Source organism: Vigna radiata, chromosome 4, assembly GCF_000741045.1.
Source record: "Vigna radiata var. radiata cultivar VC1973A chromosome 4, Vradiata_ver6, whole genome shotgun sequence".
Taxonomy (NCBI): domain Eukaryota; kingdom Viridiplantae; phylum Streptophyta; class Magnoliopsida; order Fabales; family Fabaceae; genus Vigna; species Vigna radiata.
The window spans coordinates 18736793-18760347 of NC_028354.1; the positions used below are offsets into that span (position 1 = coordinate 18736793).

The 23555-nt window shown below is 31.8% G+C and overlaps 3 protein-coding genes across 5 annotated transcripts; 1 reads left to right on the top strand and 2 right to left on the bottom strand.

Annotated features, from left to right (window-relative positions):
• Window positions 1-58: 58 nt before the first annotated feature.
• Window positions 59-3507, bottom strand: LOC106759438 (amino acid transporter AVT6A). Of its 2 annotated transcripts, none has more exons than XM_014642613.2 (6): window positions 3206-3507; window positions 2570-3050; window positions 2299-2451; window positions 1633-1836; window positions 1001-1466; window positions 59-557 (listed from the first exon to the last, which is right to left on the bottom strand). In XM_014642613.2, the coding sequence occupies exons 2-6, from the start codon at window positions 3003-3005 to the stop codon at window positions 419-421; spliced, it is 1398 nt and encodes a 465-aa protein (XP_014498099.1). In that variant the 5' UTR covers window positions 3006-3050; window positions 3206-3507; the 3' UTR covers window positions 59-418. The 2 variants fall into 2 exon arrangements, with proteins under 2 accessions (XP_014498099.1, XP_014498100.1); XM_014642614.2 differs by having other exon boundaries at window positions 3122-3507.
• A 3362-nt stretch (window positions 3508-6869) lies between these two features.
• Window positions 6870-11568, top strand: LOC106758131 (WPP domain-interacting tail-anchored protein 1). 2 transcript variants are annotated; one of them, XM_014641060.2, is made up of 5 exons: window positions 6870-7001; window positions 7207-7740; window positions 8137-9290; window positions 9946-10047; window positions 10993-11565. In XM_014641060.2, exons 2-5 carry the CDS (start codon window positions 7239-7241, stop codon window positions 11182-11184), a joined length of 1950 nt encoding a protein of 649 aa, XP_014496546.1. In that variant the 5' UTR covers window positions 6870-7001; window positions 7207-7238; the 3' UTR covers window positions 11185-11565. The 2 variants fall into 2 exon arrangements, with proteins under 2 accessions (XP_014496546.1, XP_022635779.1); XM_022780058.1 differs by lacking the exon at window positions 6870-7001 and adding an exon at window positions 7007-7120 and having other exon boundaries at window positions 10993-11568.
• A 487-nt stretch (window positions 11569-12055) lies between these two features.
• Window positions 12056-15200, bottom strand: LOC106758490 (pentatricopeptide repeat-containing protein At3g02330, mitochondrial). Its single transcript, XM_014641410.2, has one exon. It carries the CDS (start codon window positions 15142-15144, stop codon window positions 12475-12477), a length of 2670 nt encoding a protein of 889 aa, XP_014496896.1. The 5' UTR covers window positions 15145-15200; the 3' UTR covers window positions 12056-12474.
• Between the last annotated feature and the right edge of the window lie 8355 nt (window positions 15201-23555).

Genomic DNA, 23555 nt, shown 5'->3' on the forward strand with positions numbered 1-23555 from the left:
CAATTTCTTGAACAATAGAAAAAGAGAAGAGGGACAGGAATATATATGGAAGCTGTAGTTTTCTCTCGTCCAATTCTTGAAATGTATACCATTTCTTTAACTAATTCATTCCTTTCCACCCAATAAAATACATACAAATGCCAAAGAAGGTTTTTTATTATTACATTTGAGGAAGAACAAATCAGGGAAAAGGATAGAGAGTATTGTTCGAAAAAACTTTCAACAACTACAACAAATGGCAAAGTATAGAGGAGGTTGGACGCATGTTGCAGACTGCAACACTTCTGAAGCACTTTTGTACACGGGGTAGCTTCTCTGTTTATTCAAATCAACCCATTGGATCCTCTCAGAAAACCCAGATTTTCTAATTGACAAATAACCCTGTCAATTCAGTTCCTCTCATCCAGAATGATGTCCATCATTCGCGTGAAGTTTGGTTCTTCTTGATCAAGGCATAGGCATCACTATATATAGCCACCACATTAGAGAAGACAGCCAAAACTATCATAACAATAGATAAAATCTTGTCTGATCTAGTTGCAATGTTGTAGCGGTCCCTGCACAGTTAAAATGATGGTATGAAATACATTAAATAGGCATCAGCAAAAGCATAAATACATAATCCTCCCAAATTTCAATCATTTTTTCCCAATTATTTTGTCATGTTTTAACAAATCCACATAATTTCTTTGTATGGTACTATACATTCCACAACTAAGGCCTTGTTTGAATAAATTTCTCTGTAAGTATTTTTCAGACAAGAAAATAGCAAGGTAAAATGAATTGAGTTTTTCCCATTAGTTAAAATCAACTTACACATTTAACCTTTTTTGAAGTCCTCTCATATGACTTCTCCAAAAGTTGATTTTAACTTACGAGAGAAGTATAAGTCACTTTACCTTCTTATAAAAACAAGGCTTAAGTGCATTTTCAGTTTGCTGTGTCAGGGATCCAACAATAATCAAAATCCTGGAAGTATTAAAAACAGGAACCAACTTACTTAAGAGTGATGGCAGCTGGAAAAATGAATCCTATACAGACTGCGGCAGTTGCTCCGGTAAATTGGAAAGCATCCCAAATGCTGGGTATGAAATTTGCTCCCAGAAAGATGACACCAATAAGGGAAATAGTCAGAAATGCAAATCTCAAGTTATCAAGAACCAGAGGCCTTGATGAAGGGAAGAGGAGACCGTCTATATTGAGCCGCAATGGATAGAAAACAACTGGGAATACAAGCATCAGGTGAGCTGCGTAGCTTAAACGAACAGCATCATTGAGCACAGAACCAAAAGGGATTCCAAGATTGGTATCGAAATTGGCCAACACATCATCAAGAGTTCCTTCTCCAAATAGGAGGAAACCAAAGAAACTTATCATTACATACACAGAAGAGCATAGAACAAGGGCAGTTTGCACAACCCCTCGCATCTGTGATGAGTCCTCAAGCTCATTGTCTATGCTGTGAACTGCAGAAGAAAAGGTGCACAAACATCAGAACTTGTAAACTCTCTTAATGCAACCATCTGACTTTCAAACAAATAAAAAACTAGCATATAAAAACATCAAAAAGAACTAAACAAGTACAGCGAGGGAAAAAGCAAACTTAGCACAAAGGTTTGGAAACTAGCATACCATTGTAGTGGCAGATATAGGCAGTCACAAACACAGGAACTACAGTGAATAGTTTAAAGAATGATGCCACATCTGTAGTGACTGGGAAGAGTCTGGGCATCGCAACGCCTCCACTTATTATCTTGACAACTGCAATTCCCACAGCAATGACTAGAAAAACAACTGCTAGTGCAACTGAAAGGGCAGATGTGAATCTCAATGAATCTGCAACCACAGAGTAGACAGTAAATCCCCCAGTATTCATTTTAAAAGATGAAGCAAATAGATCAACATAACACCACACTCTTCACATGAAATGAACATTAAAAAGTTACTGCTCAAGGAATTCAATCTGTTCAATCCAAAATGCAAGAATTCTAATAGAATATAAGGCAACAAACAACATAAATGCTCCCAAAATTCTCTTAATTCCTACCATAAAATAGATATTTTCAAAACATGACTAAACTGTAACAGAAATTTACCACTATTAATAAGCAATTATTAGGATGTCCTATTAATAGTAAACTTTAATGGTATTTCAAATTGGCCGTAATACTTCTAACAACTAATCTGATGAGTACTTCTATGACAACAACCTTCTAGCAATCCCCTGTTATCAATTGTTCAACCTTTGTCAAAACAAGAACTAATGAACCATGGTTTAAATAAATGAACAACACTCACCAATTCGTTTAAAACTCGCAAGGGGTGCAAATATGGCGAGTGTTGTAATAAGAACAACAAATGTCCGTCCTGTCCACCACTCCACACCAAACCATCCTTCAAGAATACCGTAGTGATGATCTCCACCTGAAGATGTTCCAGAGAGCACATCACCTGCACGATGAGCAATACTAAACTAAATTAGACAACCATACAGATCTTGCTTCTAGGCTTGATGTATAAAGTCTAAGCCAATAATAACAATAAACATACACTCAAGAATGGGACATACCAATTATAATCATGTAAACAATCAGCACGCCGATGTTATTGATTATGACACATATCTGCGCCAGAGCTTTTCCATACTTCCCAAAGGAATCCCCCATGAGACCAGCATAAGAAACAGACTTCCCTGCTCGGGTAAACCTAATCAAAAGCTCAATTGACTTCTCTGTCAAAAAGGCCATGATGATGATAGCAATAAGGCCAGGCACCATCCCCAACTGTTTCAAGGTTGCAGGCAACGCCATAATTCCAGCACCAATAATTGTGGTAGATAAGTTAAAAACAGCCCCAGAAAATGAAGCTCCATTGAAATCATCAAACCCAGAATCACTCCCCTGAACCTGACTTTTTGGCAACAAGGGTGCATTTTCATTAACCACTCCCTTGTTCTTACTTGATCTCTTCTTCTCTGTCTTGGGTGCTAAACTACCAATCGTCATTTTCAGGTTTCAAACCTTGGAAAATCTCAAAGCAACCTAAAAAGTCTGAAAAACAAAACCCAAGATCAAAAACAAAATATCATACCCAGTTATTAAATGGAAATAAAGATACAGACTTTTTGAGCAAAAAAATTGTTCAGGTCAGTTCAATCCAATATCTGACAAAATATATCCGAAGTCAAGGAAATCTTATTGAAAACCTGCGAGGTAGTTGAACCCAGAAGTAGAGAAAAGGAAATAACTTTCAATTCTAGCAACACGGAATTCACGACCCAAGAAGAATTCAACAAGACCCAGGTGGAGAAAATCAAGAAACGGGTCAGAACCCAAAATCTGCTGCTGGGAGAAGCAGAAAATCCAGCAATTCCCGAGAGATTTTGGGTTTGTGCTTGAAAGAAACAAAGCAACCTACGACCAGAGAGAGATTCGATAAAGAAATTTAAGGTTGGAAATCTGCACCCAGAAGACCCCAAACGAAATGGAAAACCAATTTGTGGTTGGTGACCAATGCGCTTTAATTTATAGACGAAATCGGAAAGAAAAAAAAAATACACGTAATCGTGTTATGATTAAAATAATACTGCTATAAGTTCATGGTACACTAATTAACATGCGTATTGATTTTTAAAAAAACATATAATAATATTGGAATCATGAATTATGCATGCAAATTGGAATCATGAAATGATGTTGTTAAAGTTGCTGACACGTTTGATGCAGACAAATTTAACAGCTGGGACTTATGTTAGTTTCATGAATAACAAAATTGATATTATACCTTCTCCGATAAAAAAAAAATGTAATACTTATGTTCTAATAAAGCATATTAATTAAATAGTAATTAAGCTTCTTAATTCATCCTTTTCACTTCTATTTCACATTCCTAAATTAGTTAAAAGTTAAGTATAAAACAAAGTTATCATTAACAAAACATTAATGAATGACATCTTATATTTTACTGGATATAGACATATCAAGTTAATATTAACTTAAAATAAAATCATTTTTCCTTTTTCACAACGTTATTTGTTTTGACATACATTATGAAAAGATGGTGAAAGTTTGGATTTTAGATATTTACATGTTTTATGCAAGCTGGATTTGATGCTAATATTTCGAAGCAAAGAAAAAGATTACTTTTTTTATTCAACTTTTTAGATTGAGTTGAGTTGTACAATGAAATAAAAATTAAAGAAGATATAAAATTTCAAAAAAATAGAAAATTCGATCCGCAACTTGTGCTCAAAAGATAAAGGCAAGTTGAGAAACGTGTCTATAAAAAAAAGAGAGAAAAAAATATACAGATATTTTCTGGTCATGGGTCTAAGTCGCAGATCAGCAAATAATGTTATGTACGGAAAATAATTTAATAAAATATTGCAAAATAAATAACTTGTATCGAATGATAATTGAAATTGGTTATGCTACGTTTCCTAAATAGATTCGTTTGATTCTTGTATACTATTCTAAAAGCAACACCTAAATTTATATGTATATTAACACTATAACTAATATTTTATTAATATATTTAAATAAAATCCATTAATAATTATTAGAATAATTAAAACAATAACTATTATAACACTTATATCCATTAAAGATTACAGATAAATAATAGAATATCAATTAAAACTAACTGTTTCATGGATACTAGTTTTTAGGTAAAATGACAATACTTCATCGTCATTGTTTTATATTTATTATAAAAAATTATATTAATTATTTAAAATTAGACTAATAATTGAAAACAGTATCACAAAATTAAGGATAATGATATATAGACAACATTTTTTTTGACAACATTTGAACATTTATTACGTGTCAGATTGGTCAAAAATTACTCCACAATAATGTTTATGATTATTATTATTGATTGTGGAGTAATTTTTGATCAATCACATATTGACACGTAATCAATGTTCAAATATTGTCAAAAAAATGTTGTCTACGTATCATTATTCTAAAATTAAATATGTAATCGTTGTTGAGAAAGAAAGAAAGAAAAGAAAACATTTAAAGAAAGAAAGCGAAAAGTGTGAGCCGCGGAAAATAGTGCATTTTGGAAGGAAAGGGAACAGAAGAGTGACAGTGAATATGGCCATTTCTTAAAAGGCCTCTTCAAATGACTTTTCGTTTCACATTGGGCTACGGACCCACATCTGTCGTCGTCAAAAAAAAACAGATGGGCCCACGACACCGACCAGACCATTCCAATCGAGACGTTTCAATCTTTCTAACCTTTCAACTCCCCCACCACATTTGTATTATACTTGTTGAGGATTAGTAGAGATGTTAAAATGAGTTAATTTCAATTGTTTAAGTTTAGTCTAATATTGATTTATAAAAAAATAATTAGGTTGGATTAATTTGTCAGTTAATCACATTCTTATATTGTCTTTTAACTTGAAGGAATGGAATCTTGGTTTGTTTAAAGGGAAGAAAGAAACAAAAAGATACAGAAATGTTTTGTAATGTAAATTTATTAATGAGCGTGTGGTTGAATTTGAAGTCCTTGCAATTGCAACCACAAGTTTATGATAAAATAATTTCGTATGATTGTTTAGTTAAAGCTAATTTCACCACTTTCTTTTATTCCATGTCCTCTAATGTTAGATCTGTGTGCATGCTGATAAAGAACTCAATAATAACTTAACATTAAAATGAAGATATTTTTACTATAAAATTATTTTTTTAGGACTGACGTCTTAGAAAGATACAGATTATAAATTATAGTTCACAGTGTCAGTTTCTAATTATCTAGTAAAGAAAGACAAATTAATAATTACTTCAATTTGTCTTCATTATTTCTTTTAGCTTATTTATTTCCTTCCTAGTTTAACTTATTTTTCAAAAAATTAAATCAATGATTTGAAAATGAAACTTCTTAGACTATTCATCATATTTGAATGATGGAATTAACTCAATTATAAGAAAAAATTGAAAGAGAAATGAAAAAAAAAAAAAAAACTTCCAAAAAAATAATTTTGATCTTCATATTCTCATTAAGTTTTGTTTCAGTATAAATTTTGTAAGACTGAGAGACTGACTTGGCAGACGTATCTTTGATTTTTTTGGTTGTCTGCGTCGCTCACTTTCTTATAATTTAGACCTTATCTGCGTCGTTCACTTTCTTATAATTTAGACCTGCTCGCTCTCTTTCTGCCTTGACAGTTCGGTAGATTTCGATCTTTGATCGAGGAGAGAAGTCAATTATGACCCAATATAAACATGATATTATACATAACCCGATCGTCCTAGATATCATACTATACAAGTTTCCTTTTTTTTAAGATTTGTGGAGCAATTTTCAAGAGCAAGAAGGTAGTATAAATTATGATTTTCTTGAAACTAAAGAGGAAAATTAGATGAAAAATGAAAAAAAAAAATACACACATATCAAGTCTTATGATTTATAGAAGGAACAATTCTTCTTCTTTTATTAACACCCACAGCATAATAAGTTCACCCCTTTCATTTCTTAGCCAAAAAACCAGGGCAAAATTTTCTTATAACCTTTCACTCATATAGTTTATATGCTATTTCTTCTTACACCTCTATATTTCTTTATGCATCCCCATATCCCAAAGTAAATGAGATAAGACCTATCACATATTTCTTTATGATTTTTAAATGTAAGTATGCTTTTAACACAAATTCAATACAATAAAATTACATTACTTTTATGATTTTAACGACATAATTACATCATTTTTGTGTGCTTTTTCCCACTAAATTACATATAAGTATACTAGTGATGAGTATGACATAAGTTTGTCTAAAAACATCCTACTTATAGGTTTTCCGGTTTGGTCGGTGAAAAAAAATGACGTGGCACTTTTGTTTTTCCACTAGGATTAAGTGTGTGAAAAAAAAAACACAAAAAGGAAGCTATTAGTTTCTGGTAAGTGTATGGTTGCGTGGTTAGGGCGCAACTGTCTCTATTATCGGAAATCAACAATTCTGTTACTCTTCTTCAAATTCCCCTTTTCTCAACTGGTATGGTTACATTCCCTTTTTCAATTATGGCGAAGCGAAAATTTTAATAGTTCCTTCAAACCTAACATTCTCCATTCATTTCTTTTATCTCTTTCTAATTTGCAAATTCTATCCCTCCGGTGATTTCAATGGATTTTATTTAATTTCTTGGCTTCAATGTATGATCTTTTGAATTTTAATACTTGCTTTCTGTACTGGGTTTCAGAGCAACAAGTGCTGAAGTGTTAGATTAGAACAATGGACACTCAAAGTGCTAAAGGCACTGTTGATATTGATCTTGGAGGGGTTTCTTCCAGTGGAGAAGCAGCTGGGGATCTGGGTGATGACACAGTAACAATGCTCGGTGGGCTGGAACTGAATCGGGCGTGTTTTTCTGAGAAAGTCGCAAACTTAAGCAATTTTGTAATGCACTTGGAAGCTCTCGAGGTTGAATTGGAGGGCTTTGTTTTGGACAGAGAAGACAATGATGTGGACGTGGGTTGTGTTGGGAAGTTTCTTGAGTTTGACCTGTTATGTGGGGTGTTGGGTTCTGAGGTTGTGGAATTGGATAGGTTCTTGGACGCCCTTCATGCTGAGATTGCTGATGCTGGAGATAGGGCAGCCTCTTGCAAGCCCTGGCAAGACAATTTGCTTGATTCCGAACAGAGTTTGAAGCAGTCCGAGGAGCAGTTTTCAGAGATTAAGAAACTATCTGCTAGTTTTGAGAGAACTTTGTCTTCTTATAAGTGGGGAGGAAATGGTATGCGAAGAATCTCATTGATTGATTCACTTATGTAGGTTTTATTTTTTGGTGGCACATTGATTGCCTGGCGTCATTTATTTCATGATTTTGTCGTTTTCTTTAAGTTGTAAGAAAAGGATATTTCTAAGAAATCTTTTGTCTGTCCATCATATTCTGGCGGGGGAGCGGGGTCCACTTCCATATTCACATGAAATTGTATGTGTAGTGGATGGGAACTCCTCCTGTATTAATGGATTTCCTCTTTCATTAGCAGAAAAATTTGCGAAGAAAATTTTGGAGTTAGTGGCTCAAAATGGCCGACTCATGATGAATCTGTGATCAATAAGAATATCTTTGACTAAATAATTCTCCATTTCTGATAAATGTTTTTTTACCCTTTTTTTTTAATAACAGACAATGTTGAAGATGTTGAAATCACCCTAGAGGATGATGAATCTTTAAATGTAAGCCCGGTAATAACCATGCACACAACCGAGCAACAGAGACTTGTTCTGAGGATGCTTGAGAAATCTTTAGCAAACGAAATGGATCTTGAGAAGAATTTCTTTGACTCAAGGAAAATTGAAGAAAATCTAAAACAAAGGATGGCTTCTTTAGAACAAAAGCTAAGTCTCGTGGAGGAAGAAGCAACTGATGTTTGGGAAAGATGGCTTGAGGCAGATAATACACGTGAGATACTGATAGGAATTTCGAAAGAGCTGTTGGGTAGACTCCAAATTTCTCAGTTCAATTTGAATGGTTTAAGTCAGCGTGAATCTGTGCTCAGAGCTAAGCTTGAAACTCCTCTAGAACAATTGGCAGAGAGGGATGTTACGTCAGACCAGATTGAGCAATTGAATGGTAAACTAGTTCTTGCCAATTCTGAGGTTGCCACTTTAAGGGACAAGGTGTGTTCACTTGAGAAGCAGCTAAAAGAATCTGAAAGCCAGCTAATCAATGTGAAGGCATCTGCTGATGCATATCAGAAACAGTATACTGTTTTGTGTTCTGAAGTGAGAGAGACGGAAGGTATTATCCTTGAATTGAAAGAAAATATATCTAATGCAGAAAGTCAGGCTAATACTGCGGAAGCAAATTGTAAGTTATTGGCAGAGGCTAATAGTGAACTCAACAGGCAGATAGCTCTTTCGAAAGATAGTGTTGGCAAATCTGAGAGGGCTGAGTCACTTGAGAGGAGGCTAAGGGAATCTGATTTACTGCTGCAGCATGCTGTAGCATCTGCCGAAGCTAGTCTAGAGAAGCAAAATATGTTGTATTCTACAATTAAAGATATGGAGCAAGTGATCAAGGATCTTAAGTCAAAGGTCTCTAAAGCAGAGAGCCGGGCTGACAATGCAGAGGAGAAATGCATCCTATTATCTGAATCCAATACTGATTTAAACGAGGAACTAAGATTCTTGAAGAGCAGATTGCACTGCTTGGAAGGATCACTACACCAAGTGGAAGAAACAAAAGTGGCATCTGCAAAGGATATTGGAAAGCAGACGAAGGTTTTCAAAAGTTTGGTCATGCAGCTGGCTGTTGAGAGAGAGCGTCTTAATAAGCAGGTAAAGATCAGGTTTTTGAAAGGCTACAAAATAATAAAACCATCCGGATCTGAGATGGAAGATATTGTTTCCAGGCTTCTTGGTCTTTAGACTGCATAATATTTATTTTAAGTGTTTTTTTGCTCATTAATCAACAGAAACAGTTAGTATTTCAACTGGATTCAATTGATTTACATTGTATAATAACTGGGTTTGCATTATGTGATGCTTTGATTTTTGGGACAGTTTGTGAATAACAATTGAACAACTGAGCAAGCATGACCATTTCTCCCTTCCTTTAGTTTTCCACTTAAACCTTAGATTTTTACTAGTAATATCTTATTCATGAATAGACTTGTTACCATTTTTTTTAATCTATAAATAGCGAAAAGTAATTGAAAAGTACTTTACATGACTATTGGGATGTATTTTCTTTCACAATCATTTAAGTCAACTTGATTGAAGGGGTAGATAAAAACAAAAAAAAATACAAGGCAGAAGGACTTCAAAACAAATCTGATTGAAAATGTTGAATCATGCTTTGAAATGTGAGGTATGCGAAATGGAAAATCTTATGGTATTGAGAACTCAATCTTAGCAAAATGCATACTAGATTTCTTTTGACCTTTACTATACCCGTTTATGCTTAGTTGAAATCATTGTACTTTGTTTGCAGCTGTCTTCCTTAGCAAGTGAGAACAAAATATTGGTTGTGAAGCTAAAGCAGACAAATAAGTATCCTCAAGAAGTTAGTGTGGCTTTGACAACCGATCAACATGTTGGTACTTCTGACTTTATTAACTTGTGTTCTTATTTTTTGCATATGGTTGATGTTCAAGAATCTCCTGAGCAAGTCAACATAAAATTAGCTTATATCAAAAAAGCATTTCCTAAAAAGATTTTCTGGATAACAGTTGGCTACTTCAAAAAATTACAATAGGACAAATTTACCTGCTTTCTCAGGGCAACAAATGTCAAATAAAACTATTTTCAAAAGCATAGTTTTGATAGGGAAAAAAAAAAACGATTTTGATGGGGTTGGAAGATCACGGGAGCATTTCTGCCTGTGACTGTACTTGTTAGAAAGTACTAATGGGCTTGCATCGAGGCTCCTATATATATTAAAAACGTCCTTTTAATGTTGACTTATATTTGATTTTAAGATGTGCCAGTAGGAGGATGGATATGTCAAATTTAGTTAATACCATTACTAGTGACTTTTTTTATAGGGAATCTTCTTTTTCTAAGATAAAATATGTTACTTCTTTCTATTGTTTAGACTTCTCTTACTCTGCAATACAGTTCGGATAGAAAATAAATACAATAGACATTATGATATTATCTTCTTTTCTTTTATCGGCACCTAGTTTGCACCTGGTTCTTGGTTGCATTCTGATCCAAAGAGAAAAACTTGAAACTGAAATTTTATTAGACCTGCTGATTAGTTCACTTCTACTTTCCATTTTTTCTACTTACCGTATTTAATTTATTTTGTAAGGAACTATATTATCTTATCTTATTTGATATCATGTTATATACATTAAAAGAGTAAACTTAGCATTTTATCATTGTTGTCAAGCCACTTTCTGAAGTTCATAACAAGTTCACAGATATGAGGATTTGGATAAAAGAGGATATAAACATTTAAAATAAATTAAAGCATATAGAAGAATAATGTTAACAGGTCAAAGTTGTAATCTTTGCTCCTATTTTCCTTATTCAGGAGGACAGGACTTGGAAAAACTCATCAACAAATGATGATAATGAAGAAAAATTTGCAGATTCTATGCCAGATGCTGATTCTGTGAGGAGAATAGATGCAGGAGTTCTTAATTTTAAGCACTTATTCATGCTATCAGTACTTGTCTTGCTGTTTTCCGCCGTGACTTATCTGAATGTTGATGTCAATTTTTGAATGAATAGTCACATTTTTTCCCCTTGCTTTTGGGATGTAGGAGGGGAATAATGAGGTGTGGAGTTATGGAACCCTAACCTTAAATATCTCGCAAAGGTCAGTATAGGTTACAACTTACAAGGCCATTGACACTGTAGGTTTTAGTGGAAGTTGTTGTGCAGAAATCGAGTTTTGTACTAAGGGAGAAAATGATTGTGGTAGATATGATCCGGTCCCTTATAACTAGTTTTGAGATTATACTTGGTAATAAGCATATGATGGACCATTTTTCTTAAAGAACTTCTGTTGCGATCTTATCCTTTTTGGCTAATGGGATATGTTAAGAGTTGTTGATTAAGTTGAGTGTAGCAGAGGAAGATATTAGTATCTATAATGTGACTCATCAGCATTTGAATTCTTGTTAGAAAAGGTATTCACTTTATTGCCTCAACGCGTAAAAAATATTAAAAGTAAAAAAAGTGGTTCTAATGTGTGGTCTGGCGACGAGAAATTGTGATTTGCTATTAGCAACTCTGGTGCTTCATCTGAATAGGTACTTATAGCCAAAAGAACGATCTTTTAATTTGTTTTCTGTTTATGGGCTTATGTTCCACGCTCTAGTTTTGGACTTGCTGCATGTCAATAATACTCGACGTAAATGGCAAAAGTTTTACCCACCCGAGCGAAGTTTCACTTTGATTATACAAACATATGCAGATGCAAAGCCAGAGGAGAACCGGTTTAAGTATTTTATCAGCTTAGAATGATAATAAGAACATGGTAGAACGTATTTGAGCACTTATAACAATCTGTTTGATGAAGGAGATTGTCCTATATATATATATATATATATATATATATATATATATATATCCACAGAGATAGAGAAAGAGCACTGAAAAAAATTACGAACTTGTACTATTTGCAACTTGCAACTCGTAAAATTTCTGTGCTAGAAAACTGCATGATCTGTCATGTTAAAAGTATAGCCAGAGTATCAGTACAAAAAGTTTCCTCCACTTAAAAGACTACCGTGTTACATCTTCCCACCAATCTCGTACTCATTCGATGGTTGCATGAATCTGTTCATAATGATCCAATGGCAATGTGTATCTGGTTTATTAATCAAGTGAAGAACATCTGAGGACTCTAATTAAATGTTATTTCTTTAGATATAGAGTATCACAAGCTGAGAACTATGAATGAATGACGAATATATCTTTGAGGTGGTCAGATTGCTGGATAACTTGATGCTCTTTAAGAGGCCCCCGTAAGCCATTGTAATCATCATTTGAAATGTTTCCTACATTATTATCTCATACTACAAATGGTAGCTTTGGGACTCTCATAAGGATCATGTTCTTCTACCTCCTCATCAAGTAAGAAATCAATATCTGGAACATACCCAGCCCAGTTCATCTCGTCCACAAGCAAATGAATTTTCTCATATATCTCTTCAGATCTTGGATGTGCTTTGTCTCCAACAAGAAATGTGTGTACCTCATCTCTTATTTCAATCCAGCTACAGCCCGGTTCCTTCTTTAACTTGCAGTTCTTCATTACACTTCTAATTTTTGCAACTTCACTCCACATCCCTGCGTTAGCATATACATTAGATAAAAGAACATACGCTGAAGAATCTTGAGGGTCTAACTGCAATAAATAATTAGCTGCTTTTCCTGCAACTTCTATATTCCCTTGCATCTTGCAATTACTGAGCAAAGTTCTCCATATTACATCATCAGCCTCAAAAGGCATGCTTTCAATAAGTTTTAAAGCTTCATTTACTTGGCCTGACCTCCCTAATAGATCTACCATACATGAATAGTGCTCCATATGGGGATCTAAACCATAGTGACTTAGCATTTCCTGAAAGTAGTGTAACCCTCTGTCGACATAACCCATATGTGCACAAGCTCTGAGGACTGAAATAAAAACTGTATGATTTGGTTTCACATCCAAAAGCTGCATCTCCTCGAATAATTTAATGGCTTCTTCTCCAAGACCATGGTATGCATATGCACAAATCATGGCACTCCAAGTGACAAAATCCCGCTTTGGTGCTTTCTCAAACATTAGCCTGGAATCCCGCATATTTCCACACTTTGAATACATATCTACAAGTGTGCTGGCAATGTACACATCTGAATGCAACTGTAACTTTAAAATTTGAGCATGAATCTGTTTTCCAAGTTCTACGGTGGCCATATTAGCACAGATATCAAGAACTGTAGCATATGTAAAGTTGTCGGGTATTACACCCTTTTCCAGCATCTGAGAAAAATATATCTGAGCATTTTCACTTTGCTTTTGTGATGAGAATCCTGAGATGATCGAATTCCAGGAAACAGTTGTCTGCTCTTCCAGTCTGTCGTGGATCTTTTCTGCCTCCATTAGCATTCCACACTTGCTATACATATCAACAAGAGCACTGCCAACAAAACAGTCTAACCCCATACCCGACTTAATAATTCTTCCATGGATCTCCATACCATTGTTTAAAGCTTGCTGACCAGCACATGCCTTTACAACACTACCGTAAGTAAAATCATCAGGTTCCATTGCTGATCGCTGCATTGAAACAAAGAGTGAAAGTGTTTTCTCTATTTCTTTATTTTGCTCATGAGCCGCAATGATTGCATTCCAAGACACAGCATCCCTTCTCTCCATCTCGTCAAATATTAAACAAGCTTCCATCAGAGCTCCACACTTACCATACATGTCTAAAATTGTATTCGCAACACAAATATTAAACTCTAAACCACATTTGACCGCTAATCCATGTAGCTGGATTCCCTCCAAATGGCCTTTGATCACTGAACAAGCAGTCAAAGCACCAGACAAACTAATGTCGTCAAAGCCAAGGTACGTCCTCTGTAAAAACTGAAAAATCTCTAAAGCCTTAAAACCTTGTTCTTTCCGAGCATATCCAACAATAATGGCATTATAAGATTGCCGAGGAGGATTAGGCAACATGTTAAATACCTTCCAGGCATCAGACATTCTGCCACATTTTGCGTACATGTCCAATGTGGCAGTTCCAACTATACAGTCATATCCAAAATCAGTCTTTAGAGCGTGACCATGCATCTGTGTACCCAATTTCAATGCAGATAATCCCGCACATGATCTGAATACACTAGCATAGGTTGATTGACTCACCCCCATACCTACTTTCAGCAAATCCTTAAACAGTTTTAGCCCCTCAACAAACCGCTCGTTCTGAACATGGCCCGCAATTACAGCACTCCAGCAAACCAAATTTCTCACTGGCATTTCAAGGAAAACCTTAAAAGCATCATCCAGTTTCTTAAATTTTGAGTACATATCTACTAGAGCACTACCTGTCACCACATCATTCACGAAACCCATCTGAATTGCAAGGCAGTGCACCTGAAGCCCTAAACCATAGTCTTCAATACCTAAACAAGCTTTTAAAACAACAGCAAATGAAGCATAGTCATGTGTGATTTTCAGTGATCTCATCTTGACAAATATTTCAATTGACTTTCGATTAGCACCATTATGTAAATAACAAGAGAGCAAAGAATTCCACGAAACCACATCTCTTTCAGGCATTGTGTCAAACAAAGACTGTGCAAACCCCATGTTCCCTACTCCAGCATATCCAAATATCATAGTATTCCAAGAGATTACGTCCCTTTCAGGCATTCTGTCAAACACATTGAATGCATATCCCATATTGGAACCTTTACAATAGAATTGAATTAGGCAGTTGGCAACATAGATGTTGGGCACAAAACCAGTTACAATCATCTGGGCATGAGCTTGTTTGCCAGGATTTAGAGCTTTAAGATTGGAACATTTCTGGAAAATATGGGAAAATGTTAATTTCTTGATGGGGTTCATTTGGGTTGAGGAAAGAGTACAAAATGCATATGATGGCAGGGTTTCGATGAGTGAGTTTGATGGAGAAGCATTGAGCATTGCAAAACCACAAAACACAGTACGCTGTAACATCTACTCACTAGTGTAATAGTACAATCCATCAGTTCGCGGGATTTTCACACTTCAAAACAAACCAATTATTTGTTACAATATATATATATATATATATATATATATATATATATATATATATATATATATATATATATATAATTTATTACAAAATATCACACCATAATGAATATAATTATATGTTACATTTTTTTATATGCCTTAGATTTTTATTTTATTTTTTGTTAAAATTAGTTGAAAAGAAATTTGGTTAGTAATTAAAAGTTGGTGATGAAAAATGTTAAATTAGCCTTATTAAATTATAGATGTCTAGAAAAATATTAGATAAAATAGTTTATTGTTGAAGATGACTCAACTAAACCTGTGTCTATGATATTTTAAATAAATTTTAATATAAATTATATTTTGAGGATATTTTAATTAATTTTAACCTTCTGTCATAATTTATTTATAGACAAATTATTTTACTTAACATATATTACTTTCAACTATCATCGATTTTTTACATTGTGTATTAATTATTCATTTTATATATTAAATCATTTGCATTCAATTTGACACAAGTAGGAGCAATGAAAGAGGAAGTTTATTACTTATGCTGCCAGTATTTTGGCTTAGTATATAAGTGGTATTTATTTTTTTTTGGAAAGATATAGTTTCAATATTTATGTATATGTATACATAATAAATTATATATCCTTTATTTTTTTGGAAAAACATTTTTTTTCTCTAAAAAGAAAAAGTCAAGCTGGGAGAAAAGAAAATAAATAAAATATTGTTACTAGTTTAATAGAGTAGACTTGTAGAGATTTTTCTAAAATAATTAGTGGGTCCAAGAAAAAAAAATTCAAAACACATATGAGACTGCAATTGTACAAAAAAATTGATTGATTAAGCAATTCCTCTATTATTGTTTGTTTTTAATTCAAAAAGTCAATTTTTACACTATTTCTCTTTTTATTTATTTTCAATCAAACAATTTTTATTTTAAATTTATTTGTCTTTTTTTCTCACTTACCTACTTTCTTTCCCTTTCCATTTTCTTTTTCTTTACTAAATGTTTCCTTAGAGACTCTCACCCAATTGGAGTTTCTTATGTTATTTCTGTGACAACTTTTTTCCAAGATGACTTAGTCAACCTGTAGTTATTTGATATTTTATATAAATTTTTAATGAATAGTGTTATCTTTAAATCTAATTAAAAAAATAATACAGTTGAATATGTTTTGTATAATTTTGCACTTATTAATTCTTCTATTTAGTAAATGCAGTTTTTCATTTTGTAAGTGGCAGGATGCAAAAAGAATGTATTGTCTGGTAAGAATATATTTCTGTATGGTTTGTGTGATTGGTGGAAGTGAATGTGAAGGTTTTGACTTGTTGCATAAACTTGAAAAATAGTTGGTGAGGTTGAGATTAAAATGGCTGTCACTTTTTACAGCAGAGAATCCTAGAACCATGATAGTTGTGTATAACGTTCTACAATCCATATGCTATGCATATACAGAAAAAGTGAAAGTTGTGAGTAGTGAGATCTTCTGCTGGATTTACTTCACCCATCTATCCACTTTTCAGATTTTTATAACCTTTTCTCACTAAGAAAACAACTAGTAAATTTTTATATTTTTTCTAAAAAGAATAATATTAAATGAATATAAAAAAGCAAGGTTGTCATTTTCATATTTTCATTAATTCTCTGATTCCACAGTGTTCAAAACAGCAATCAAAGAGAGCACTCATTCCCTCTAGAGAAACCTTGCTTTGTGTGGCCCTTCAGAGTGGCTTGGGTTCAACATTTCTACCCTTTTCCTTCCAAATCATTTTTATTTTTTAAGTTTAAGTGGGGACTAAGAATCATTATTACTTCAATCATTTTAGCTTTGAAAATGATGGCCAAGGATGGGCTCTCAATAGTGCCCCTTTTTTTCACTTTCCTTTGCAATTTAGATTTCTTACATAGTTTTTCTAGACTGTCTGTGTTTTCTACAATACACTGATAAATTTTGATCTTTTAAAACATATTCAAAAGAAATTTAATATAACAACAACATCTGTGTATTTTTAATGTTTAGCATAGAACAAGTTTAAAAAAAAAAAACATTCTAGTAAAGAATCTGGAGTTCTTTTTTGGTTACTTTGGCTTGCAGTTGGTGTTTCTGATGACCCCTTTTGTCTTACCTTACAGGTACATTAGCCCCCACTAGCACTTGACCATTTTATAGCACACCCAACATAACATTGACAACACCTGTTAACTCTGGTCTCTACATGGGTCAGTCTCAATGTGTGAAACTCCACAAAGCAGGCTTAAGCCAACACAATCTAGTAGCATCAACATAAATGTCCAACCTATTTGTCAGGAATCTTTATTGTATGCAAGAAAAGAAGGACTTTGGTATAGCCCACCAATAACCAATTTGCATAATAATAATGGACTCCACCAATGATCAATTTTGGTGCTAAAATGATCAATTGTATGTAAGTTTATCCACTATTAGACATTAGGCAAAGGGCTTTATCCTCTCGGCCAATGCCATTCTGACACCTTTCTGCTCTTTAGAGTGTTATATCGAGACAAGAAATTCTGGTCAATGAGGCACTGGATTTTTGAACAATTTGGCAAGCTGATTGCAGAATCATCCAAGATAATGTTGGAAGTGAGGACAGATAAAAACAAAATCAGATGCATAAAAGAGAGTGCCAGTCTCAAACAAACAACAAAAGAAAAGAGCCTCAAGAGGGTGCATATCGCAGCATATCACACACTAATAATTCTGTGCTATGATGCCATTAAGGTGTGTCATCCAATGTTTGGAGAAAACTGAATGAAAGATTATGCAACATGCTTCAGACGTATTTCTCTGTTTGATTTTCCTTTTGACTCAAAGGTCTTTTCAAGTAATAATCTATTTTAAGAGGTTGATTTCTCTCCACAGACATATAAACAAGAACTTCAAGATGGAACAAAATCACATATTTGATAGATCTTTTGAGAAGGTTCACCAAGATAATAACATCAATAATACCTGAATCCAATCTAAATAAGATATTGATACCATTTTCAACTAAAAACCTTAAAACAATAGATTTATATGTTATTTAACTTTCTCATTTCTACTCAATATCAGAATTGGATTCACAACTATATTTAACATGTATGAATGAATCATAGCAGACCATGTGTGGATCTTGTTGCTGGATTTAGCTTTCTTATAATAATCAGATCTTTGCTTCCATGTAATGCCTATGTTGTTGTTGTTGTTATTATTATTAAATTCTAAGTAATGAACTTCAGCTTTATCCATATCCAAAAGCTGGTTTCTCATTCTTTGCAGAACTGATCCACTGATCCACTTCAATACAGTGCTAATACTTTCTAATTGGTCTGTTTACAAGTTTGGTATTACCATTAATTAAATAACATAGCCGGTTTCATATGAAGCAGTTTCCGTGTCATTTTAATGTCACTATAGACACCTAAGTTTTTGTGTCATTTTTTAATTGTACAAGACTGAAAAATATCTACCATGCCTTGTGTTTTCTACTGGCTGATTAAATTATTGAATTGGTCACTTTGGAGCTGAATTGATTAGAGCGCAATGCAGCACCATATATGATTGTGTTAGGGAATCAAACCAGTTTAGTGGGATGTTAAATTGCACTCAGCCATGTATTAATAATAACATAATATTAAACTAAGTTTGTCTTCACACAGAAGTCCGAAATTGCTGCTTAACACATGGCAAGAGTATGTGAAATTGTGGTTGGATAATCTACGACAGCTGACACGCCACACACACATAACAGCAACAGCAATAACATCAATAACATAATAACATAATAACAACTTCTTATTGATATGATGAGGTACATTTTATGCCATCTCCAATAGAATATTGGAGATACAACAACAACACCCATTTGAAAAAAATAAATAAATTTGAAGCACTAACTTTTTCTGTGTATATATATATATTTGTGTCAGTGGGGAAAGAAATAAAAGAAGTACGTAATCTGATATATTATTGTACGTGCAAGTAAAACCAGGCAATGAAATATCTGAATTGAATGCTTTTGGGTAGTGAAAGGAGATAAAGACTCAAAGTCTGGTCTGGTGCATGATATTTGCAATGGAGGATGTTGATGAGATTCTTGTTCAACAATGTCATGGTACGTGTCGAATTGCAGTGAAACCTTCAAGTACTATTATTGTACTATGTCCAATTTCAATGATTCTGTGTCCTGATTCTATTCTTCATTTGAACGTGTAAAATGGTGTTGTTTGCTTCGTACAAGGTAATATTGTGATGTTTCTGCTATTTTCATTGATGTGAGCAAAAGATGGATTGATTTGATAATTGAAAAATTAAATTATTTGTTCAAATCTCACCCTTCTTGTCATGTTCAAGAGTACAACATTATTATTATAATTGTTGTTTATTAATAATAATTATAGTAAATTTGATAATAATTTTGGTGATAATAATAGCATGGGTTGTGATAGTGGGGTGCACACGCATGATTTCATGTGACAGCACCAGTAGGCTATGTTGCTCCTTCCCTATACTATATATATCTAGCCCTAAACCAAAAAAGAAAGACCCCACAAAACCAAAGTAAAAATACCTTAATAATAAATAAATGACAAACTTTTAGCATAGATTATTCATATTGATATCCCACAAAATGTATTAATAATAGTAAAATCATAAAGCAGTTATCAGATGATTGTTATATCTCAGTGTCAAAATAAAATATAAAATTTTATACTTTTATTGCATATTAAATTAAATGTTTTTACCTCGTCACTTTAATTTATTAGTAGCAAAATCAAATATTGTAATATAAATTTTTTACTTTCATGAGTTTATGCTAAAATAAGACCAGTCTTTTCCTTCTGTTTTTAACACAGACATATATCTATCTCTTATATTTTATTGAAATGACACTCCTTTAATTTTTAAATTTTAAACAAAAAGTTGAATAGCTTAATCAATTCTTTGATATAATGTTATCTCATTGAGATTACTATTTGAAGCTTTGAGGTACTCATTGGAGGAGCAACACCTAACATTACATACTATAATTTTAAAGTACACATTCTCCTCTTTTATTTATTAATAAAATAATGATTATATTCTTTGTTATTCTTGGATCACAAACAAACACTTCATGTAACACTTTAGTCGGTTTTCAAAATTCAAGTTACATTATTCACTCTTTTTATTTCTTGTAAAAAAGATTCTGACATTTTCACGTTCAAGTCACTAATATAATTGATGGATTAGTCCAACAAATAATGCATATTATATGTAAGATGTTCTAAAATTATATTTAAGATTTTTATATAGTAGTTGTAATCAACTTTTATCTTTGTTCGATCTAATAATGATTCAATTATACTATAATCTTTGTTCTAAAATGATTTAATCTATTGATGAATGACCATTGGAAGATCAGCCATCAACAAATGGTTGAGTGGTTGGATTATTGAACAAGTCGACTAAACAATCATAAAGCTCTCGGTCAAGCTATGGAAAAGGCTGATTAAGTTATTGTAGAACTCGATAATACAAAAATTAACTTAGTGGTGCTCAGTCCAAAGAAGACGGTGGAATTTTTTTTTATTATTTATATCCATACTTAGTATTTAAATCACACATGATAATAACTGATAATTATAATCATGTATTTTTTTTGCTATTTCTGAAATTTAAAAGTATATTAAAATTGAAAACAATAGTAAGTTTTTGTAGGTTCCAAATACGGATATTTATTTTTGTAAGATTAAATCTTGAGGAATGTAAAATTCTCACGACAGCTTGAATCATGTTCATTGAATAGTGTGAAACTTTTAAAGTCATGAAAACGTGCAATATTAACCACAGCATACATTTTTGTCATTTTGTTTGATTTTCCATGATACTTCTGCAGAGATTATCTTATGCTGCTATATATATATATATATATATATATATATATATATATATATATATATATATATATATAATTCAAATTTAAGATCAAAGTTCAAACGAATCTAATTTGGAGGGACAAATTATACTTTTTTTTTTTTCATTTAAAAAAGTGCGTACGAACAGAAATAAAAGTGATTTGAACACGACAATTTCTTATAAAGATAGATTGCAAGATCGGAAGCATTATTTAATTTTAAGAGATAAAAGAATATAAAAAAATGCATTAACTTAAAAAATTTCCCTTGTTATTCATCTTGGATTGCCTAATCATAGTCACGTAATGGCTATTAGCCTATAGTGCAGATGATTCTTGTTGTTTATGATTAATTATTATTTAGTTTTACTGATGATTATTAATATTAGATAGTAGTAAAAAGATAATTAAGTTTTTCTTAGAGTAGTTCCAAAGCATTGTTATTTACCTTAATTTTATAGATTTTACAATGTCACATAAAGATTTTTAATTCTTAGGCAAGTTATTACTTACGTGTATTTGTCATTTTTATTATTTTTTGTTAGGCTAAAATCCTTTTCTTTTTCTTACAATTTTTGTTTCAATTATTAAATTTAATCTCTTTATTTTTTTAAAATTAATTTTCATTTTTTATTAAAACAATTCAATTAGATTTGTTCAATTGGATATCATCCTTGAACTTATTACTGTCAGTTGATACTTTTAATTTTTATCTTTTTAGTTTTTTTGTGTTTTTTTGTCACATGACAAATTATTTCACCTAAATATTAAAATTAGTTTTATTTTTAATTTAATTATAAAAAACATCTAATTTAAACATATTTAAAATATTAAAAATATAAATGTGAAATAACCCTTATAATTTATAATTTATAAATTAAAAAATATAAAATATATTAAGTTAAAATAAAATATCAAATAGAATAATTGAAACGAAAATTTGAGTTTAACCCTTTTTTAGTTATAACTTGAATTTCAATATTTTAGTTATTAATAATTCAATAAAGTATTTGGATATTGAGTACACATTCTGGGGTCTACATTTTATGTTGAGTTATTAGAAAGGTTTTTCAAAATTTTACGACAGTGGTGTGATTCACATGGTATGCATTTTCTAACATGACAGAGATGAAGCCTATTAGGTGTGAATTTCTCAGACATAATAATAAATAGAAAAAATAATATAAATTGTTATATCAATTATTTAAATGGCTAATATTAAACTATAAATACACATGAATTTTTTAAGTAGTTATGTGATCTTAGTTAATTTAAAATTTGACTATTCATACACATGATCGATATTTATGTATACCATTCTAATTGACAATAAAAGTTAATGAAAATAATAGCAATGGATATAAAAAATAATATATTTTATAATGTCAATAATTTGTAATAACATATTTATAATGTTAGTTCTCCAAAAATAATTACTCAATAATATTTATATGAATCAAGTGATACTTTGTACTTAGTAATGGTAAAATAAGTTAAATTTAATATATCAATTCACTTGTGAAAATAAATTTTAGTTAATTGAAGCTTTTAGAGTGTTGTAATTCATTCACCAAGTTAATTATGAGAAAAAAAAGTTAAATTAGGTCTATCTATTGAGTTCATTTAATAATTTCTTTTAAACTTTTTAAGTCCATGTTATGTATTTTAAAACAAATAATGTTTAAATAAATATTGCTTTAATGAAATTGGCGTCAAAACACTATATATATATGTGGATATAAAAAAATTAAAATATAATAGATTTTAATAAACTCGTGAAATTGATATATTTGTGAGTCTATGTTCTAAAAATATTTGTAAAAATAAAAAATATACAAAATATAGTTTTACATTACACAAGTTACAGTCATTTAACAAAATATTGTAGAGTAAAATAATTATAGAAGAAATAACTTTTGTATTTGTAAAGAAAAATAAATAAATAATAAGTTTTAAATGAGAATAAAAATTTGTGCATCAAAATATTATTAAAGAAAATGTGTTTTCAACCACTTGAATCCACTTTTAAAAATATTTTGATTATTAAAAAAAACTTAACTTTAATAATTATGAAGAAAAAGATAAAATAGTATATATTGTGTAAAAATTTGTTGGTGTTAATTACTAAAAAAATAAATCACATGAATAAAAGAAGTTAATATATTTTTGTTGGGTGGTTGATTTGATATGTTGAGCAATAGGGTGGTGTGCAATAGACAGCAATGCGTGCTTGTTAGCGTGGACCCTACATCACTTCTATCGTGCGCCCGCGTTTTTCTCGTCTCTCAACTCAATATTTTCTTTAATCAAAATCAATATCTATATAATATAATTACAATTTACAAAAAATATGCTTCCCTTTGTTATTTATTTTCTACAAAATGAATAATATATCTATTAAAAATATCATTAATAAACAGCATATTCTAAAATCCATCTTTTGAAACAATTACATATTA

Excerpts from the sequence above, each read along its gene's own strand:
- LOC106759438 (XM_014642613.2), bottom strand. The coding sequence starts at position 3,005 with ATGACGATTGGTAGTTTAGCACCCAAGACAGAGAAGAAGAGATCAAGT. Across the intron at positions 1,837-2,298 it reads TGCGAGTTTTAAACGAATTG|ATTCATTGAGATTCACATCT; the intron begins GTGAGTGTTGTT and ends CTGTGGTTGCAG. Across the intron at positions 1,467-1,632 it reads CTATATCTGCCACTACAATG|TTCACAGCATAGACAATGAG; the intron begins GTATGCTAGTTT and ends TTTCTTCTGCAG.
- LOC106758131 (XM_014641060.2), top strand. The coding sequence starts at position 7,239 with ATGGACACTCAAAGTGCTAAAGGCACTGTTGATATTGATCTTGGAGGG. Across the intron at positions 9,291-9,945 it reads GAGAGCGTCTTAATAAGCAG|CTGTCTTCCTTAGCAAGTGA; the intron begins GTAAAGATCAGG and ends CTTTGTTTGCAG. Across the intron at positions 10,048-10,992 it reads CTTTGACAACCGATCAACAT|GAGGACAGGACTTGGAAAAA; the intron begins GTTGGTACTTCT and ends TTCCTTATTCAG.
- LOC106758490 (XM_014641410.2), bottom strand. The coding sequence starts at position 15,144 with ATGTTACAGCGTACTGTGTTTTGTGGTTTTGCAATGCTCAATGCTTCT.